General features: G+C 41.5%; 1 protein-coding gene across 6 annotated transcripts in view; it reads left to right on the top strand.

Annotated features, from left to right (window-relative positions):
• The window catches only part of LOC122985410 (C-myc promoter-binding protein-like), an 84,097-nt gene that overhangs the window by 41,468 nt on the left and 22,862 nt on the right, over positions 1 to 19,767 (top strand). For 4 of the 6 annotated variants that reach the window (XM_044356049.1, XM_044356022.1, XM_044356032.1 and 1 more), the window contains 7 exons: positions 6,700 to 6,833; positions 8,983 to 9,115; positions 9,825 to 10,031; positions 10,175 to 10,303; positions 15,477 to 15,618; positions 17,606 to 17,734; positions 19,561 to 19,680. In XM_044356049.1, the coding sequence (XP_044211984.1) occupies positions 6,700 to 6,833; positions 8,983 to 9,115; positions 9,825 to 10,031; positions 10,175 to 10,303; positions 15,477 to 15,618; positions 17,606 to 17,734; positions 19,561 to 19,680 (994 nt within the window). The remainder of the gene's footprint in view (positions 1 to 6,699; positions 6,834 to 8,982; positions 9,116 to 9,824; positions 10,032 to 10,174; positions 10,304 to 15,476; positions 15,619 to 17,605; positions 17,735 to 19,560; positions 19,681 to 19,767) is intronic. The other 2 variants (XM_044356065.1, XM_044356057.1) reach the window with 1 other exon arrangement.

Below are 19,767 nucleotides of genomic sequence, written 5' to 3'. Positions count from 1 at the left end.
ATTTTGTCCTGAGATAGAGAAAGTACAGTTCCATATAAACACTGTGTGCACAGTTTCTCAAGATTTCTCTACTCAATTTTTCATGACTTGAGTGAGTAAGGGCTTTCAGTGCTTCAGTGATTTCTGGAGTACTAATGGAGCTTGAAGGTAGTTTTTTTTTTTATATATATATATATATATATAAACATCCCCTGGGCTCATAACTCCCAGTGTGACAATATGAAGAGCCATGAAGAGGCTGCGGATGTGTCTTCTGTCCCTCCGCTGGGAGCATTTTGAGTGGTTTGACCCCCACATGCTGACGGGTTACTCAGACCGCGCCGCTGCTTGTATGTTGAAGGATTGAGTTTCTGTGTTTGCAGTCTTTAAAGTCGCACACGGTCGCTCGGTTTCCCCCCGCGGTCACATCCGTGGGTCACCGGTTTCTGCGTAAGAGACTCCGAAATGGACTCGGCTGTCCTTGGATTACTTGTGAATGAGTGTGTGTGTGTGTGTGTGTGTGTGTGTTCTGTCTTTAATTGAGACACGGTGGAAGTGAATCCAAAGGCCAGCATCCACACCCTCCCCTCCCCTCCTCCCCTGTTTTCCCAAGGCCTGCGGTGGGGCGCTGGTCTCCTCGTCCTCCGAGTGTGTCAGCTCCACGGGCGATTAAATCCTCCCGACTGTGTTTCTGCACCGTGGCTGGATTACATTATGTACTCTCTAGGAGAGAGAGAGAGAAAGCACACACACACACACACACACACACACACACACCGCACCGCTCCGCTCTTACACACACACACACGTCACACTCTACTACACACACACACACGCAGAGCAGCAGTCCCATACAGAAAGATAAGGTTAAGATATATTAATCCCTGTGGGCAAAGTAGTTCATTGCAGCAGTAAAACTAATTGAATCCAGCAGGGGAACAAGACAAAAGACAAACTAATCATGCAAATGAAGTATAATTAAAACAATTGAAAGTGGTGAAAATTAAAAATGAAACTGTGAAATTTAAGGGTTCTATATGTGGCTGATCAGTAATTTTATAAAGATAAAAATCACAGGTGAGTGAGATGCATGTCATGTGTGTGTCTCATCTGATGAGAATTGATGATTAAGGTTTGTTTTACAGCTGTTTACAATCTGAAAACATTAATAACTTTAGTTGTTGTCTATTATTAGTCCCTCTATTGAAAGAAATGCACATTTATAGACACTAATTAAAGTAATAGAAACGCAATTATGTGTTTTGGATTTTGGTGAAGGAGCTGAATAGTGCCCCCAAATCCCTGAATTTTCTCCGGGCTTCCTGGTGTTTTGACTTCACAGCTGGATTTCCAAATAATATCAAATGTGAATGAAAAGAAATATTGGGATCAGGGGCCACAATTTAGTGCCGTGACAGACAGGAAGTGTCTCTTTAAACAAGCTGTCAGTAGATGTTTTTTGGCTGAATATATTAGTGAGGAGTAAACGACCAGGTTTATATGAAACCACAGTTGTCTCTGCGTTAACTTTACAAGCTAATCTGCAGTCAAACTCTCTCTCTCTATCTCTCTCTCCTGGACTCGGCTTCTCGTAAAGTTTCCCCCCGTCTGATTCAGACGAAATGTTCATCGAGAGATGTTTTCATCTCGCCGGTCTTGTCTGGCTGATTGCTCTCAGATGTGTGAACTGACAGCAGACCTGCTTTTCAGACAGATTGCCTCCTTATAATCACAGCTGTCTGAAGTCGCTGTGGAGTAACGTAGGTCGTCTCCTACTAAACAACAAAAAAACTACTCGCTTGAATATCCACAGGTATAAATTATGTTTGAGCATGTGGGTGGAAGACTACAAAACTCTCAGCTCTTGTAAAAAAAAGATAAACAACTGAGGTTAAGGTTAAGGAAACTGGATTCATAAAAGTATAAACTAGCTGTCAGATGAAGAAGAAACAAAATATAATCTATAAAAATCAACATTAAGTCCTCATAGGAAGAACAACACTGTAACTACTCTAGTAAACATACACAATGAGTCCAAAAGAAGTAAAAAGAGAAGCATACAGTACTTAACATTTATCCCAACAGTAATTCAGTTACAATGGTTCAGCAGTTACTTTGAATCATGGATGTATTAACGGAGCTCAGCACCGCTCCGGCTTTGCTGCCAGTTTTTCCCACCGGCCAAAAATCCCTGGCTGAAAAAACCCATTCTCCTCGTAGACTGCCATTAAAAAGAAAAAGTCCATATAAAAGTGTTGACAGGACATCTTAAACAGCAAATAAGATCAATTATTACACTTTGTATTATGAATTTTTTAATCCATGTGGGTTTAATATTTGTAAAACTTTCCTGGAGGCTTGAAAAGTGATTTTAAAATTCATCACGCCAGGTTTAAATGCCGAGCAGGGCGCTTTAAGCCATCCTTGAGTAAAAAATTGGCTCAAGATTGCTAGTTAAGTGGCTAAATTGGTTAGCAGTGAGCTGATCATGGAGGTGTACAAACTCACAAGTCAACAATCACAAAACAGCTGTAATGAAGTAGTACGCACTGATAATGCTCTAACAAGGGAATCTGCAGAGGAGATAAGAGACGCCTGCCAATATTTGCCTGGACACAGATCAGACAAAGTGGTGGGTGGATGTAATGATGTCAGTTAAGCTGTAACTGCTGTAGAAATACTACCAGCAACAAAATGTTGAACTGAAACCTGCTGGCGGTGGCAGAACTGCCAGTAATGTCTGGATCGGAATATTTTAGATTGTTTAGTTGAGTCTAGATTTAATTTATTTGATATTACATATCAACATATGAAGGATAAGTTGTTCTTAATGTAGAGACAGCAAAGATGCAGGAGTCCCGGTGACTTGGCAACATCATACTACCGACAACATGATAAATGTCTTTATTATCATTAATAAAATCGCTCCAAGTAGGGCCATAACTAACAACTAAACTGTCAATTATTTTCTCAATTAATTAATTACTTTTGTGGGCCATAAAATGTCAGAAAATTAGGAAAAATGTTGATCTAAGCCCTAGATGACGTCCTCAAAGGCCTTGTTTTGTCTCGACCAGCATTAGATAGTCAGATATTCAGTTTACTGTTTCATAGACGACTAAAGAAACTAGAAAATATTCACATTTAAGAGGCTGGAATCAGAGACTTTGGACATTTTTTTCCTAAAAAAAAGAGAGAAAAAGACTCAAAATGATTAATTGTTCATCAAAATAGTTGGTGATAATAGTTGGCAACTAATTGATTATTCAACTAATTGTTGCAGGTTTAACTTCAAGTACAAGATCCAAAAAATTTAAATAAATAGTAGAAAAAAAATCATGTTTCAAAGTTTCCCATGAGCCATTATTTGACCTAATATTGACTAAGATATTAGTTATTTAATTCAGATGTTTTCAGCATCAAACAAACATTTTATAAGTAATACAATAATTGACCATCATTGATTGGTCGAGGCATCAGATGCAGATGAACTATCTCTACTGACTCCCTCGGATGCAAAGGAGCAGTGGTTCTACTCTGATCTAGATATTGTACTTTTATGGTTTAATCTGCACTCAGACAACCATCACAGAACATTATAATAATGTTTGATGTGCTGACAAAAGAGAAATAATGTCAGATTTCTGAGCCTAAAAAGCTTTTGCCTGCATCGAGAAGCAGACGTTTCAGTCTGCCGCACTTTACTGTTCTGACTGAGGTCATTATCAAACTTTAATCGCTATCAGACTAACTACACTGAATTATGAACTTTCAGCAAGTGCTTCACTTCCCTTCCATGCACTATTAATAAAATCATTGCTTGTACTGTGGTGCTAAAGCTTGTCATTAAGCACTTCTTAATTTATGATACCTCCCTCCATGACCCTTCATTTTTTATGTCCGCCATAAAGCTCCGACCTCCTGCTTCAAGATTCATTCTGGAAACTGGAAATCTTATTGACATCCACATAATTCACAGTTTCATTTTGCCTCCTAGATGTGTTTTTCTGGCACCTTTTCTTATGCAAATCAGACCACTTTTCTTCACCACATCCATCCAGAAGTAAATATTTACATCAGAAGTGAGCAGCAGAGTCCTCGTGCCATCCCCCATTTATGTTCTGACGACATTAAAACTTGTTGTTTAGAAACTGAGCTTTGCAGTAATTTAATGCTCCCACCAAGTTGTTTGCTGGCTTGTATTAAACACTTTTCCAAAACTAGACTGTACTTCTGTTAAGTGTTAATTTAAACTCAAAACACACTGATTTAATGACGTGGTATGATGACTTGTTGATCTTGATAGGTGGTAGCTCGATTGTGGTTTTGGCATGTCTCAAAATTATAGGGCTATAGTCAACCAAAGAAAATCTTGGTCGACTGAAATCGTACATAATCTTCAACGAATCGATTAGTCGTGGGGAGGTTGGACTTAACGGGACAGAGTGCACATTTCTCTGTTCTCTATTTCTCTGTTTAGCGTCTTCAGGTTATGCTAACCCATTGTTACTCACTTTGGAGCTAACCTCCTTCACTTTTCCAGCACTTGGGGAAACGACGTGACTTTTTAGCATTTATTAACTGACACACTGTAGTCTGTACTGTACATTTAATGCCAGACTGACAACTTACCGCTAACCTTTTCCTCCGCGCCGCAAGCATCCACCGTCACTTTCCTGCCGTTCACTGTTTCTCACTCGCTACGCTAACATACTACGCAATGACGTATTCCTTAACGGAGTTACGCTACCAACAGTTTCCCAGGCAACGGCACAGAGGTTGACTCACTACCAGAACAGCACTGCACAGAGACTCCCAAACGCTATTAATTTCCGAATGAATGGATATTTGGCGTTATTTTTGGCATTACATTTTTTTTGGACCTGGCAGGTTTTCTCGTTGTTATAATTATGGGAGAAACACTGATGCAGTAAACGTTCATTAAACGTTGAGTACAGTTAGACCCAGCAGTCTCCGTTAGGTTGGGCGAGTTCAAAGTTGTGAAAACAACGGGGGTGTTTTGAATACACCCCCGTTTTTCACAGGTAATTTGTTAGTCTGTCCCTCCCGCTGCAGGAAATAATGGATTAATCCTGGAAGGCTACTGATGTAGCACTTTTCTTCTTATGAAAGGAACACGGAGATTATTCGACCAATGAGAATTTGGTCGGACGAGAGCATATCGACCAATTAATCGACCAATTGACTGGGAGACTGCAGCCTACTACAAAATTGTTTGATCAGATATTATTTATAGCTGTTTTTATAGTTTACATGTACCTGCTACTCTGCTTTTTCTAGAAAGAAATGTGTGATGTTTTATTCTAGTTCAGCTGTAGATATATAAAGTGGAATTTCATTGTGCTGTCAAATAGTTTAAAAAAAAGTACAAATCCACTGTGAAATTTTGGAATCCGCTCATTCTACAGTACGACGGCGATGAATACATGGATATAAGCGCCAGATGATTATTTCCATACAAATATGGGTTTATATATTCACTCTACTATCAGATATCTGCAGCAGAATAAACTTGCTGCTCACACACACCGACCCAACTCCCTCAAGGTGTAAATTTAGATTTATGAAGTCGACACACACTGACTGGACTTATTGATATGTCTTCCAACGATACAGTATAAATCCTCTCTGTGCCGTTAAGATTCTCACAGTTTTCGACATTTCTGCTCCGCTTGTACCTTAAATCAACCTAATGTCAGTCAAAAGCCTGTTATTTTCTCACACGGACTCATCACAGCAGCAGGACTTTGATGGAATTTAATTTCTGTTTATTCTTAAAAGCTCAACTCTAACTAATTTTACATGTCCAAAATCAAAATTGGTTTACCAGTTATGGGAACAGTTATATAAAGTCTTCTGTGGCTCTGCAAGAGATTTTTTAAGTCTGAAATAATTACCCAATTACCCAATAATGACCCACGTATCTCAGCTTGGGCTTGAACACAACAAAGTTTTACAAAAATGCTTTATTGAGATCAGTCCTCCAACTTTATATAATTCTAAATTGCTGAATATTTTACAGATCCTCCCAGATGTTGGATTATATAAACATTTTGAAGTTGTATTTATTATCAATATATTAATTTTACCCATAATTTGTACCCTGATGTCTTATAGTACAGCACAGTATGTACTGTGTTTTGTTGTTATTCTGCCTTTTAACATTTACAAATTTTATGGAAGGCAGTAAACAAAATATTGCATTATAGGAGACAAATAGAACTGAAATGGAGAATTGCTTTGCAGAGGCTCTTTGTGTGCATGTGTTGATAAATGGAGGCAGCAGAGAGGGAGAGAGGGAGAGGAAGCCTCAAACAAGAGAAAATAAGAAAGAAAATATGAAGCGTGTTCACTTGGGAAAAATCTAGGTCACCTGCTGTCACCCTCTCTCCGCTCTCCCAGACTCATTTTGTACAAATCCTGCTATCAGAGTGACAGCTACAAAGCTGTTTCAGAATTGTGTCTCAGTAAAAAAAAAAAAGGTTTTTTTCAAAGGTGAATCGGCCTATGTCAGGCCACGACCTTTCCATACAAACACTGAAATATTTATTACAGGCCATAATGTCAAGTGCTGTGTTGAAGTTCCCACCTTTCTAACGGGTTAGTTACTCCCTATTCCCATCAGCTGTGATAGATGAAGGGTCACGGCGCCACGACCCAAACATCTCCATTTGTGTTTGTGTGCTGTCTGTTCCGCAGGTGGACAGTGACAGGCCAGAGGAGACCAGGCTGATAGAGATTGATGAATCCCAGCGTAGTGAGCACACGGTCTTCATCACACCTCCAGAGATGTCTCCTCTGCCTGAGGGGGAGGAACATCCACTCTGCTACAGGTAATAAAAAAAAAAGAAAGAAAAATTCTTCTGTGCTTTATTCTAAATACAATTTGCCGAACCATAGCATAGCATGGTGTGGATGGGAGGAGAAATGGGGAAGGTGTGATACTGAAGTAAGAGTGTGTCAAGAGAGCGTTGGAGGTGAAAAGAGTGTCAGACAGAGTGATGAGTAGGAAGCTGGAAAAATTGAAAGTGCGATGATGAGTGTTGTCAGAGCATGTGACCCGTAAGTAGGGTGCGAGACGGAAGAGAGAGAAGAATTCTGCAGTGAGTTCGATGAAGTGGTGGAGAGTGTACCCAAAGAGGAGAGACGGGTGATTGGAGCGTGTTGGTGAAGGGAACAGAGGTGATGAAGAGGTGATGGGCAGGTACGGTGTCAAGGAGAGGACAGAGAGTGGTGGATTGTGTGAAAAGGATGGAAGTGGCTGTGGTGAATACGTATTTCAAGAAGACAGAGGAGCACAGGGTGTAAGAGTGGAGGAAGGTGCACAGAGGTGAAGTATGTCTTATGCAGGAGGTGCAGTCTGAAAGAGATTGGAGACTTCAAGGTGGTGACAGGGGAGAACGTAGCGATGCAGCGTTGCATGGTGACCGAGAAGAGGAAGAGAATGAGGGCAGAGTCAAGGATCAAATGGTGGAAGTTCAGAGAGGAGTTAAGACAGGCGCTGGGTGGTAGTGAACAGTTGCCAGATGGCTGGGTAACTACTGCAGACGTGGTGAGGGAGACAGCTAGGAATTTACTTGTTTTGTCATCTGGACAGAGGAAGGAAGACAAGGAGACTTGGTGGTGGAATGAGAAAGAACAGGAAAGTATATGGAGGAAGAGATTGTCGAAGAGGAAGTGGGACAGCCAGAGAGATGAAGAAAGTAGACAGGAGTACAAGGAGATGTGGGCGTAAGGTGAAGAGAGACGTGGTGAAGGCTCAGGAAAAGGCGTATGGTGAGTTGTATGAGAGGTTGAACACTCTAGAAGGAGAAAAGGACTTGTAGAGGGAGCGAGCTGGGAAGGATGTGCAGCAGGTTAGGGTGATGAAGGATAGAGATGGAAATGTGCTGACTAGCGACGAGGTTGGAAGGAGTTGGAAGGAGTACTTTGAGGGGAGAGAAGGTGCGATGATGTGGAGAATCAGTGAATCAGGAAGTGCGGTGGATTAGCAAGGAGTAAGTGAGCTATGAGGAGGAGAGATGCTGGTTATATTGGGACGAGGATGCTGAAGATGGAGCGGCAAGGCAAAAGGAAAAGAGGAAGGCCAAAGAGGAGGTTTATGGAGATGGTGAGGGAAGACATGCAGGTGGTTGATGCAACAGAGGAAGATTCAGAGGACAGGAAGAGATGGAAATGGATGAGTCTAAAGAAGAAGATTCTAGATACATTTTTCTGTTTCAGTAACATCCTCACAACTCTTTGACATTTTAACAGTGAGTCACTGTAACAGAACCATGACACCAGAAATTGCAAAAGGAATTACTTAAACTACTAGTGACATTAATCATGGGCTAAGTTGTTCCTTTAATCATCCAACAGGCTCTTAAGCTTTTTAATCTTAATGTGAAACTTGTAAACAAACAAGTTTAATAGTATTTCTAAATAGAAAAGATGTTCTACTAAGTGCCATCTTCGTACACGACATCCTCCATGAGACTAGCCAACACAAGACTGACATTCCTAACAGCGGGGATAAATGGAAAAACCTGAATAATAAACCCAGATGAAAGTCGGTTAATTAATTCTTGGAATCGCTGATAGAGGACCAGCAGGAGTCCGGCTCCCTCACTGGGACCAAACCGAGCACGACTGCCTGCTGGAGTGGATGAGTGGATCAGAATATGTGCAATTTGTATTCTGCAGTCATGTTTCACTCTAAATAATTGATGCCAAGAGATTTTTTCAGTACCACTTAAGTTAAGCTCCCCTAATAATCCATAATGACCAACAGCTTTCCAGAATTTTTTTTTTATAAGCTCTTTGTAGATATTTCCAAGCCAAGCGTATTTATGATCACTGTAACCTTGGAAGAAGTCAAAATTACTGCTCAGTGCTGGTTTACTCCTCATGATCTTAAACAGACATGTGCAAAGGGCTGATTTAGTAGAATATATCTGCCTTGTCTCACTGTGTGTGTCTGTGTGTATGTTTGTCCATCAGATACGATGGCTTCCCGGTGTTAAGTCTTGACCTGTTCGACCCCGTGGAGGGCCTGCGGACCCCCTCCTCCAGACTCGCCGCTCGGCACAGCTGTCCCACCAGCCCCGCACCCATGTTTAGACGCACCAAGCAGGTCAGCGCAGCAGTAACTCACTACTGTCAAACATAGATTTGTTAATTTACCTGTTTAGGTGTTAAGCTGATGCTCTACAGTGTTGCCAAACTTGCAGCAGAATAAAAGTAGAATCTCCAAAATTGCATAAGGGAGTACATTTTTTATTATATAATTGACAGTCTAACACATCAAAAACTGCCACATATTTAAAAAAAATAACACAGCCAATGATATAGAGTTAAATTTCTTTTGGTTATAGTAGTAAGAAAATAAAAAGGGGGATGGGAAGTACATGTTTAACCCTCCTGTTGTCCTTGGGTCAAATTTGACCCGTTTTCAAATGTTTTTATATCAGAAATATTGATTTCTTTCATCTAATTGCCTGAATGGATGGTTCCATACCACACACTTTGTAAAAGTAATGATCACTACTTTCATTGAATTTTGGGTGTTTCATTAAAATTTATGGCATCTGTGGACTTTTGTCCTCCCGAGTCAAAATTGACCCCGAGAGGACAAAAAGTTGCACGGTCGATGGGAAATCAGCAGGAGGGTTAAAAGCATAGATTTCAGCCTGAAGATTTAGAGTGACTGCTGCTACTTCACACACACACACACACACACACACACACACACACATTATCTCCAGCTGAAAGTCCCACGTATCCATTTGCCTGAATTTTGCATTAAATAACTTCTTTTTCCAAACCCTCCTCTTCATCCGCAGGAAATCAAATCAGCCCAGAAGATAGCCAAGAAGTACTCATCCATCCCCCAGATGTGGTCCAAGTGCCTGCTCCGTCACTGCTACGGCCTGTGGTTCATCTGTCTGCCAGCGTACGTGAAGGTGTGCCACTCCAAGGTGCGGGCGCTTCGCACCGCCTACGACGTCCTTAGAAAGATGCAGGCTAAGAAACTGCAGCCACCCGATGAGGTACATTCCCAAAAAATACCCATTTATTCAGCCAAACAACCAGATGCATGCTGTGTTTGTAGATTTTAGACTATTTTGCACTAATTTTAGATCAATCAAGTGGTCGATTTCCTGCCAAAACAGTCATACATGTGCATACGCAGGTCTGCTACCGGGTGCTGATGCAGCTGTGTGGACAGTACGGCCAGCCCGTCCTGGCAGTCAGAGTCCTCTTTGAGATGAAGAAGGCTGGCGTCCACCCCAACGCCATCACTTACGGTTACTACAACAAGGTACATACACCTTTGATCACAGCGAAGCCAAACTTAGTTACAGTATGGACGGGTGATAAAGTGGTGTGATGTAAATCTGCCAGTGAAGGTCAGGGCTTTTTTTTAATTTTTTTTATTTATGTCAGCAAATAACTTAAGAGACAGGACATTATTTCTTTTGGCAAGTCACCAGAATCCACATCTGTGATTTACACCATTGCCTATTCACAAAAAGAGGTCTCGGTCTAATGGTTAGCGTTTGGTGCAAGTGGCCAGTAACTACCCAGTGCAGTGCAGTTTTATACAGGCGCTAATAAAAATATATTAGTGCTGGGAGTTCCAAGTACTAACGTGGTGCTCCGGAGGTGGATTTGTTATTAATATTCTGCTGATTCTGCCGCAATGTTTGACGAATATGTGAACACACCCATGACAGGCGAATGTCAAACAAATCTCCTGGAAGCTTGTCCAATGGGAGACTCCTTTTCCATCAACTGTGATGTATGAAAAGCGAGTTGGAACGATAAAAGCTATAAAATCCTGGAGGATTGGCTACTATTCAAATCAAACAGTCCCTTTACTCTTATTATACTGATGGGCTACTATTGAGGGAAATACCATTACTCACTTTTGAATATAAGTGAAAGTATGATGCTGCGAGCGGAATAGAAGACATGATGGAAAAAATAAAAGTTTGATAAAGTCACTATAAAGTCAGCATTGTAGAGCTGCTACAGTTAGTCTGTTATTTGATTAGTTGATCAACAGAAAGTTAACCCTTTTATGCATGAATTATGATAACCTCAGTCAGGATTTTTATTCTCCTTTAGGCATGAAAAAATATTTGAACTTCATTTTTTAAAAAACTTTTTCACATGTCTACCTAGTTTTCAACTTTAGGAATATGTATTTAACAAACCAATGAATAAAATTGTATATTATTTGAAAACTATAAATATATATTTTTTCAAAGCTGTTAAACTAATGTTTTAACATATTTTAACATATTCTAATACTGTTCAATGCGATGCAAAACCACTGAACCTTGTTCCTGACTCCTCAGCCTCTTCCCGCCGTCTTACTGCATTTATTAGCACATGAGCTGCAGATGACTTGAAATGCAGAAGATCCTTCTTTTCTAATCCAGACTGTCACAGCCCGGCTCATAGGCTGCGACAAAATATGGGAAACCAGACGAGTTTTTGCAACTTAGGATAAGTGTTTATTTAAAAAATAATAAATGAGAACGGAAAAACGTGGAAGCCAGTAATCAGTAATGTAGGCATGTGTGGGTGTGCGTGTGTGCCGCGCCGCGCTGGGAATGGAAGAGGCGTGATGAAGGAGGAGAGAGAAACTCTGTAGAAGTCCAAGCTTTATAGTCACGACCACACCGGGCCCAGGTGTGGCTCATGACGGCGATGACGATCCTCCGCCCCACCCCGGATCCTGCAAGACAAAAGGAAACCAGCAAACGGAACGCTAGTGGAGCGGAGGGGTCGTCACACAGTCTTTAGAGGTGCCAGGCGTTCACTCAGCATCCTCAGGATCCTTAGCTCCCTAAAACTGCAAGTTACATTCTAATAATATAAATCAATTGATTAACAGCCAAAAAAGTTACTCCAGATGAAGTATATTCAAGAACAACAAAGTCACAGTAAAAGTATAATTGTAGTTGAAATATAGTCAGCGATGCATGATGTCCAACATGATGTAGCGAACAGATGATTAATTGTCATTTTCTCCCAACATACAATCAATACTTGAAGATTTTAACAATTGTATTACTCCTTAGTTGTTACTTGATGTTACAAAATTTTATTTACCTGCAAAGGTAAATACCACCATAGAAGGATTGGCGAGATATTCCCGAGCAGGTCTGCTACCGGGTGCTGGGATGACACACTAGAGTCCACTGTGGTGGCTGATGTGCAACTATACCATCAAAAACCCCCATGCATATCTAAGAAAACGACTTTTCAATAGTAGTAGTTTTAGTTCTTTGATACTAAACTGAATCTCTTTAGGTTGTTGATAGAAGACATTTGAGGACAAGAAACAGTTATTTTTCACCATTTTCTGACATTTCATAAACAAATGATTGATCTGTTAACCAAGAAAATAATCAACAGACTAATTGATAATGACAATAAACTTTAATTACAGCTCTACAATGTTGCTACAGAGAAACATCATGACTCACTGTATGATATTCTAAAATGTTTTTCATATATTTGACTGACTTCCAAATGACACCTAAAGACGCTCATCAGATACAGTTTCTCAAAAAGTTAAGCTAAAATCTTAGAAAACTGTTATTTAAGTTATATCACAGCGCAGACTGATTGCAGCCTTGGATGTTTATTGTTTATTCATGATGCACAATAGCTGCGTTAAGTACTCGGTTGCTTCATCACCAAAATTCATTCCTCTCCGGGTCGGTACTTAGCCGGCAGAGACACTACATCACCTTAATGCCTCTGCAGACACTCGGCTTTCAGATAAAAAGAAACATCGGTGGCATTTGCAGTTTTCCCCCCCAAGGTTGTTTGACGTTGTGTGTGTGTGTGTGTGTGTGTGTGTGTGTGTGATCACAGGTGTCAGGATGAATCGTGGCTCTGTTATCGTCACAGCCTGTCCCTGATCTGGCAACCCAGGGAGCATAAAAGTAAATTGGCTGATGTGGGACCAGCCTGTCAGGAGACAAGGCCGTAGTAAAGGTTACTCCGGTGTGTGTTTTGATGCCTCGGAGGATCTTATTTCATCTCGGTAAATAGAAAGAAGGCTCGGAGGCAGAAGGTGGTTGATTCCTCCGCTGACAAAAACAACATCCAAAGTCCAAGGATGGGTGAGCCGAATGCCTCTGAGCTTAGCTTGAATAAAATGAACTTTTATTTTCAAAAATACTATGTTAAAGATAAGTCAAGATGGTCAGCATCTCCAGAGAACTGACATATAATTAATCTGACCTAAAAATCCTTCTGAAATAGTAAAGAACATAAACATATTTCCTGTACAGGTACAGTTATCCGTGACTGTGGCTGCCTGTCATTCACAGTTTAAATAAACCTGTATCCCTGCAGAACAGGACTCAACGTGAGCACGACTCGACGCAAGTTCCTTCACTCCGTAGCGTTGAGAAATACTGTAAGAATGAAGAAGAAAGCTGAACAACAGTAACTTTCACTCAACATGAAAGGTTATCAAGAGACATCACAAAAAAAACCCACAAAGCTGCCAAATAACCAACCAGACATCAGCTTGTTATTATTATATGCAACTCAAGAATGTTAAAAACATAGTTAAACGTTTCCACCAGTCATTGGATTTCTTTGATATTGATGAATCAATTCCTATTTCTCACATTAGACTGAGAAACCAGACAGTTCAGTCGTTAAGAAAAACAACCATAACAAACCAAAAAAGTTGCGACATCATCAGGTCGAGCCAGCGTCGGTCTGGGAAAGTCACGGCCGTTCACATCACAGCAGGAAGCCGTAATAAAACGTCTCTGTCTCCAGCGACGTCGGGTTTCGAAAACACTACAAAAACAAACAGCGCTGCGATCTGCACTGTAATGTTTCAGTGTTATCAATGGCTCCTTTTGTGCACATTTGTGTGTGTGGAAATAAATATTCTGCACAACAGAAGGCTCCACATTTTGCTTCCTGACAAGGGAAGGAAGTCAGGCTGATACTGGCCTTTTATTAAATAGAAGGTTTAGACCAGTTTTTGAATCCACCTCTGAGATAACGGAGGTTTACTTCTGACTGAGACTGACAAACCTGCAATGAAAATCTTGTCAGTGTTTAACCCTTTCATGCACAGATATTTGGAAGCAATTTATAACCATTCAAGACCCAAATACCAGGCGTTGAACCCCCAAAGCGCTCTCTACAATTCCATCTTTATACTCAGAGAAAAAAAGCAGATAAGTAAGATGTTAGAAATACTTTTATAAAGTTTTTAATAATATTTTTCTTGTAAATCTGTCCACTCCAGTGGACGTCATGCACCAAAGGTTATATATTCTGCCTATTGGGCCAAGGACATGTTTTTATAAATGTCCTCTCTATTGTTGTTGTTATTTAATGTTCCTTAGTAGTAAAATAATATATAAAAACATGTTTTTTTCCCTTATATTGATTTCCATGAATCACTTTTTACTCTGTTGATGCATGGTGAAAACAAAAGTTATTGGCATGATTTTTCACTTATTTCAGAGTAAAAATAAACAATAATACTCTGTGATTTCATAATTCATGCATGAAAGGTTTAAATAAAAAAAACTGCGTTTAAAGAATCGACGTCCTATCTCCGGGAGCGTCCCGCCACCAGGCTCTCGTCTTTAAGGTTGTTATCGCAACATTCGCCGGGCAACATCTTGAGGAGGTCAGCCTCGTTTCACCTGGTCCAAATCTCTGGGAGCCTTCACGGAGGAGCAGCCGGCATAATAAACCCCGTTCAGTGGCATACCAATCATGTTTTTCTCGGGAGGCTTCTGAAGTGTATTTTAGGAGCAGACAGAGACAGTCGAACGTGACTTGGCCACCAACAGCTGCAGTCTCTTTTTCCTTTTCGGATGTGACTGTGGCTCTTACACCACTGCAGTTAAAGCCTTTTGATCAAAAATTCCCTCAAGATGATTTTTGGTTGGGTTTTTTTTTTATTCCACTGACTTCAAAATGTTAAACTAAGTAAGAATATAAGAATATTTTATGGTGATCTTTGAAATACAAAAAAAAAAAAAATAAATTCCATACGCTTCATGATTTGAATTATAAATTAAGTGACTCTGCTACAAAAAGTCAAGTGAAGGACTTTTAAAAGTAATTTAGCAGAAGCATTTGTCCTTCAGTCCTCTCCTCCTCCTCCTCCTCCTCCTCCTCCTCCTCCTGCCATCCTTTCCTAATATTCTTCCTCCTCCTCCTCCTCCTCCTCCTCCTCCTCCTCCTCCTGCCATCCTTTCCTAATATTCTTCCTCCTCCTCCTCCTCCTCCTCCTCCTCCTCCTCCTCCTGCCATCCTTTCCTAATATTCTTCCTCCTCCTCCTCCTCCTCCTCCTCCTCCTCCTCCTCCTGCCATCCTTTCCTAATATTCTTCCTCCTCCTCCTCCTCCTCCTCCTCCTCCTCCTCCTCCTGCCATCCTTTCCTAATATTCTTCCTCCTCCTCCTCCTCCTCCTCCCCGTGTTCCAGGCGGTGTTGGAGAGCACGTGGCCGTCCAGCACCAGAGGAGGATACTTCCTGTGGATGAAGCTGAGGAATGTCGTTCTGGGTGTGGCCCAGTTCAAGCGGGCGCTACGGAAACACGCCCCCCTCACTCAGAGCCCGCTGTCAGGTAGCGATGATCCATAACAAGCCTGCATGTCGTCGTTGACTTAATTAACTGTCTGTTGTTTGTTAATTAAGAGAATCTGACCCCCACAAACATGACAGGTTTACAAAGCTGTGGTTTTTATATTTGTGACCAGAAACAATTAAAAGTATAATAAAATGACTTTACATATGATTAAATTATGTTAAGTTGCTCTTAAGTAATTTAACTTCATTTTATTGGTTTAATTAGGTTGTTAAGGTTACAACTGCGTGACCACAAGTGAATTAAGATACTTCCTAATCCCAGTGCCTGTCTGTCTGCACTCTTCTCTGTAATTTGCACAAACCGGTTAAGAAGAGACGACAGATCGGTGATTTTAGCAGCAGTGAAGCTTGTAGTTTGGTTTCAGTACAGTTTACTTTACTATCAGATGCAACATCAGTCTCTGCTGACAGTTTGTAGTTGTTCAGAAAGACAAAGTCACATGTTCAGATGCTAGTAGCTGTTCTGTAATTTTGCGTAGCATCATTCTCACCTGTCAAAACTACAGGTGGAGACACAATTTCAAATAAATGCAGAATGTTTTTAGTGTGTATTGTGTTGATAGGTTCCTAAAAAAGAAATTGAACATAAGACAAGTCAGTGATTATCTTCTGGTAAAGCTTTCTTGCTAATGTCACCTGCATCTTCAGACGTTATTAGTTAACTGCGGTGAAAATTAGCAGATAGATGTGCTTAGTCAATATGAATAAACAAATTAAGCTAGCTGCTAACGAGGATAGTCAGATCATGTGAGTGTCGAAGGGTCTAAAAGAATCAAAAGTAAGTTCTGTTGACCTCGTTTTAGCACTTAGCAATAAACCGTTCAAAGACAAAGGATCTGAAGAATCTCAAGTTCAGTCCACCGTTTCTTCAATGAAACCTGTCAGACTTGAAAAGGTAAACTACGAAACACATCTGTATCAACATGTGTGATTTAACTCCCCCCCACCCCCCCCACCCCCCTGCATGCTAGTGAACACCTGCACACCCAGTGCATGCTAATCCATGTCCTGCTAATCCCCCCCTGCTTTTTTAAAGATTCTCCCTCTTACCAGTCATAAGCATCGTGCTCTTAAAAAGCTCCTCAGCTGAGTTCAGAGGTGATTTCTGTTTGAACGACACAAAGGTTCCTGTAAAACACACACACAGATAACACATCAAATATACACACACACACACACACAAATCACCGAGAGATTCATTTTTCTCTTCAGTATTTCAGATTGCTACCGATGACATAATTTATAACGCACTCCCCCAACCTCTCACACACACTTCTCCCTCCACTCCTGTTGCACACATCATATATATTGTGCTTTCACAGTGACAGTAATGGTGCAGCGTTCACCTCTAAAAAATACTGGTCAACACTCAATCTTACATGTTTTAGATCCATTTAAACCCGAGTTGATATTCATTTGTTATTGGAAACTCGATTGTATAAACTTCCCCAAATAACCGTAGACCAGTTTTCACATTTGTGCATGTTCACCTGACCTGCTGTGCACTGACACTAAAAGATCTCCAAAGTTACGAGACCAGTTGATGGGAGTTAATTAACTGGAAGTGTACCAGCTGAGTCTCTGTTTTTCCCCTGTAATTAGCACCAATTTACATATAAACCTTCCTAAGTATTTACAGTTGCACATCATTTCCATTTTAGGAAATGTTATGAAACTCTGAGACTCAGACATTAAGACGTGACTGTTTTTATCTTGGTGGCGGGAATTTATTTATTTTGAAGACATTTGCAAAGTTTCTGGTGTCATATCTCATCTTCAGCTGGATTTGATCAAACTATAAAAGCAAAGCAACAACAAAACACTGTTAGACTCACTGGCACAGTTTTTATCACCTGCTGATCAACATAGAAAAAAATTAGGAAATAAAAAGAACCCCCCCCCCCCCCCCCAGTGGAGCAGAGATGGCGACCAGCTTCCTTTAACGCCTTGTTGTTTTTGGGCAGATGGCAGCGACCTGGATGCTGTGAGTCACGGCAGCCTGGATAGCTCTGCCGACACTAACCTGGCCGAGCAGGGCCCCTACGCCACTGACTCCGTCAAAGTAGACCCCACTGATGATAGATCTAGCACAGGTACACTTCATTCAAATGGCTGCTGCTTTGACTCCATCTTTTGTTTTTTTTACAGGCAGCTACCTTGTTCTACATCCTTTTCTTTTCTCTCAATGACCTTTTTTTTTTTTTGTCCTTCCTCATTTGTCTCACTCACCGGCCGGCCTCATCCTCGTTTTTTTATTTTTATTTTTCCCATTTCCCATTCCGCTGTCTGTTTTTTTTTTTTTTTTCCGCCCTTCCTTTCATCCCTGTTGTCCATCCGTGTCTCTCCCTGGTTTTGCGGCTGTGGTTTCTGCTCTGCTCTGTCCCTAACCCTGCCTTTCACTCTGGCCCTGCCTGTGTTGCCCTTGCATGCAGTCGGCCGTGGGGGCGGCGGCAGCGTGGGCGCCAGGGGCCTGGTGGCCCGCTCACACTGGGGGGGCTCTGAGCTCAGAGAAGCCACTCTCCACCCAGGTAAACCTCTCTGTCTCAGTCTGCCTGTCTGTCTCTCACTGGTTGCATCTCTCTGTCTCGTCTTACCTGCTCTGCAGCATTTTTTATTTAATTTTTTTATTTTCTGACTTCCTCAGCCCTTCCATCGTCACGCTTTTTCCTTTATCTGTATCTGCCTCAGACACTTCTGTGATCTCCTCTCTCTTTTCCTCCGCTGTGCCATATCTCTCTCTCTCTCTCTCTCTCTCTCTCTCTTCTCTCTGGCACATCAGTCCGCTGCTCCTCTCCCTCTGCTCATCTCTCTCTTTTTGCTTTTTCTCTCTCTCTCTCTCTCTCTCTCTCTCTCACTCTCGCTCCTCGCTTCACCACCGAGTGATTTGTTATTGTCAATTATGGTGAATGATTACCCAGAGGCACATTCCTTTGATTACGGAAATCATTTTAATCATGGAGATGGCACCTCGGCAGGAGACTATGCATCGTGCACGGAGAGACTGTGAGGGAACCGCAGTTCACAGCGCAGTAGGAGGGAAGGACCTCGATGTGCAGTTCATTGATTATTATAGTCCTTAAATGAGTTTTGTCACTTGCCATCAGTTGCATTGTGTTACAGCCGGAGCCGCGCAGCCTCATGCTTTATTTAGAGACGACGACCAGAGAGGTTCATGGGAAAGATGAAAGGGGAGACCGAATCAGCAGACAGCTGGTTGCCTGGAGACCCGGGGAAGTTTTAGAGACAGATGGAAGAGTCAGCCTGGAGTGATGGCAGGTCCCCCCCCTCCCCCCTCCACCTCACCCCCCACCCCCCACCCTCACCCCAACGTCAAGCCTTAACAGCCGAATTCATTAGCAGCTGTGAAACTGCAGTTAGTTTCCTCACAGTTACTGTAGATCTCTGCATGCCCTGAGAAGGATTGTTTTATCCCTCACAGCTTAGCCGCGTTTTCTTCTTCTCTCCCTGCAAACAGCGATGTGCCCCCCAGAATTGAGAAGATGAAAGGGGAAAACGTCTCACTAGTTTTCTCTTATGTTGTTTAATTTAACTCTCCTATCACTCTGTGAGTGTAAAAAAAAAAAGGTACAATATATCCACATCCCTCCTCCCCAAAAGCTTTTTTTTTTTGCTGTGCAGTAGATACTGTGAAAATAAAGAACCTGGCCCTCAAACCTGAACAGTTTGTACAGTAATAGGAGAGGTGTCGAGTACAGCGGTGTGCAGCTGTTTTGCAGAGAAAAAGGTGCTGTCTTCTTTTTTTTTTTTACTTGAATCGTTCCTCTGCTGCGTTGCATATTCCTGCGATCTTGTGGTTTAATATCAGGATACTTCAGTCTTACTGTTCATCTTGTATTTCATCTTGTTCTCGTCTCATCTCGTTCTCATCTTTCTCTGTTTCTCTCTCTCTGTTCTCTAGGAGATCAGTCAGATCTGGGTTATAACTCGCTGTCCAAAGAGGAGGTTCGGAGAGGAGACACCGGCGTCCAGGACTCCGCCCCCGACAAAGACGACAAGAAGGAGAGCGACTGCAGCTCCTGTCAGTAGTCCGTCTGATCTCGTATCACCTGATATTTCTGTCTACCTTCTAAAAAATCATAACTTGGCAGCCTAGTAGCCACACGGG

This window comes from Thunnus albacares, chromosome 1, assembly GCF_914725855.1.
Source record: "Thunnus albacares chromosome 1, fThuAlb1.1, whole genome shotgun sequence".
In the NCBI taxonomy this organism is placed as follows: Eukaryota; Metazoa; Chordata; class Actinopteri; order Scombriformes; family Scombridae; genus Thunnus; species Thunnus albacares.
Note: the sequence above shows the minus strand (reverse complement) of the source record. Positions and strands in the feature narration are given on the sequence as shown.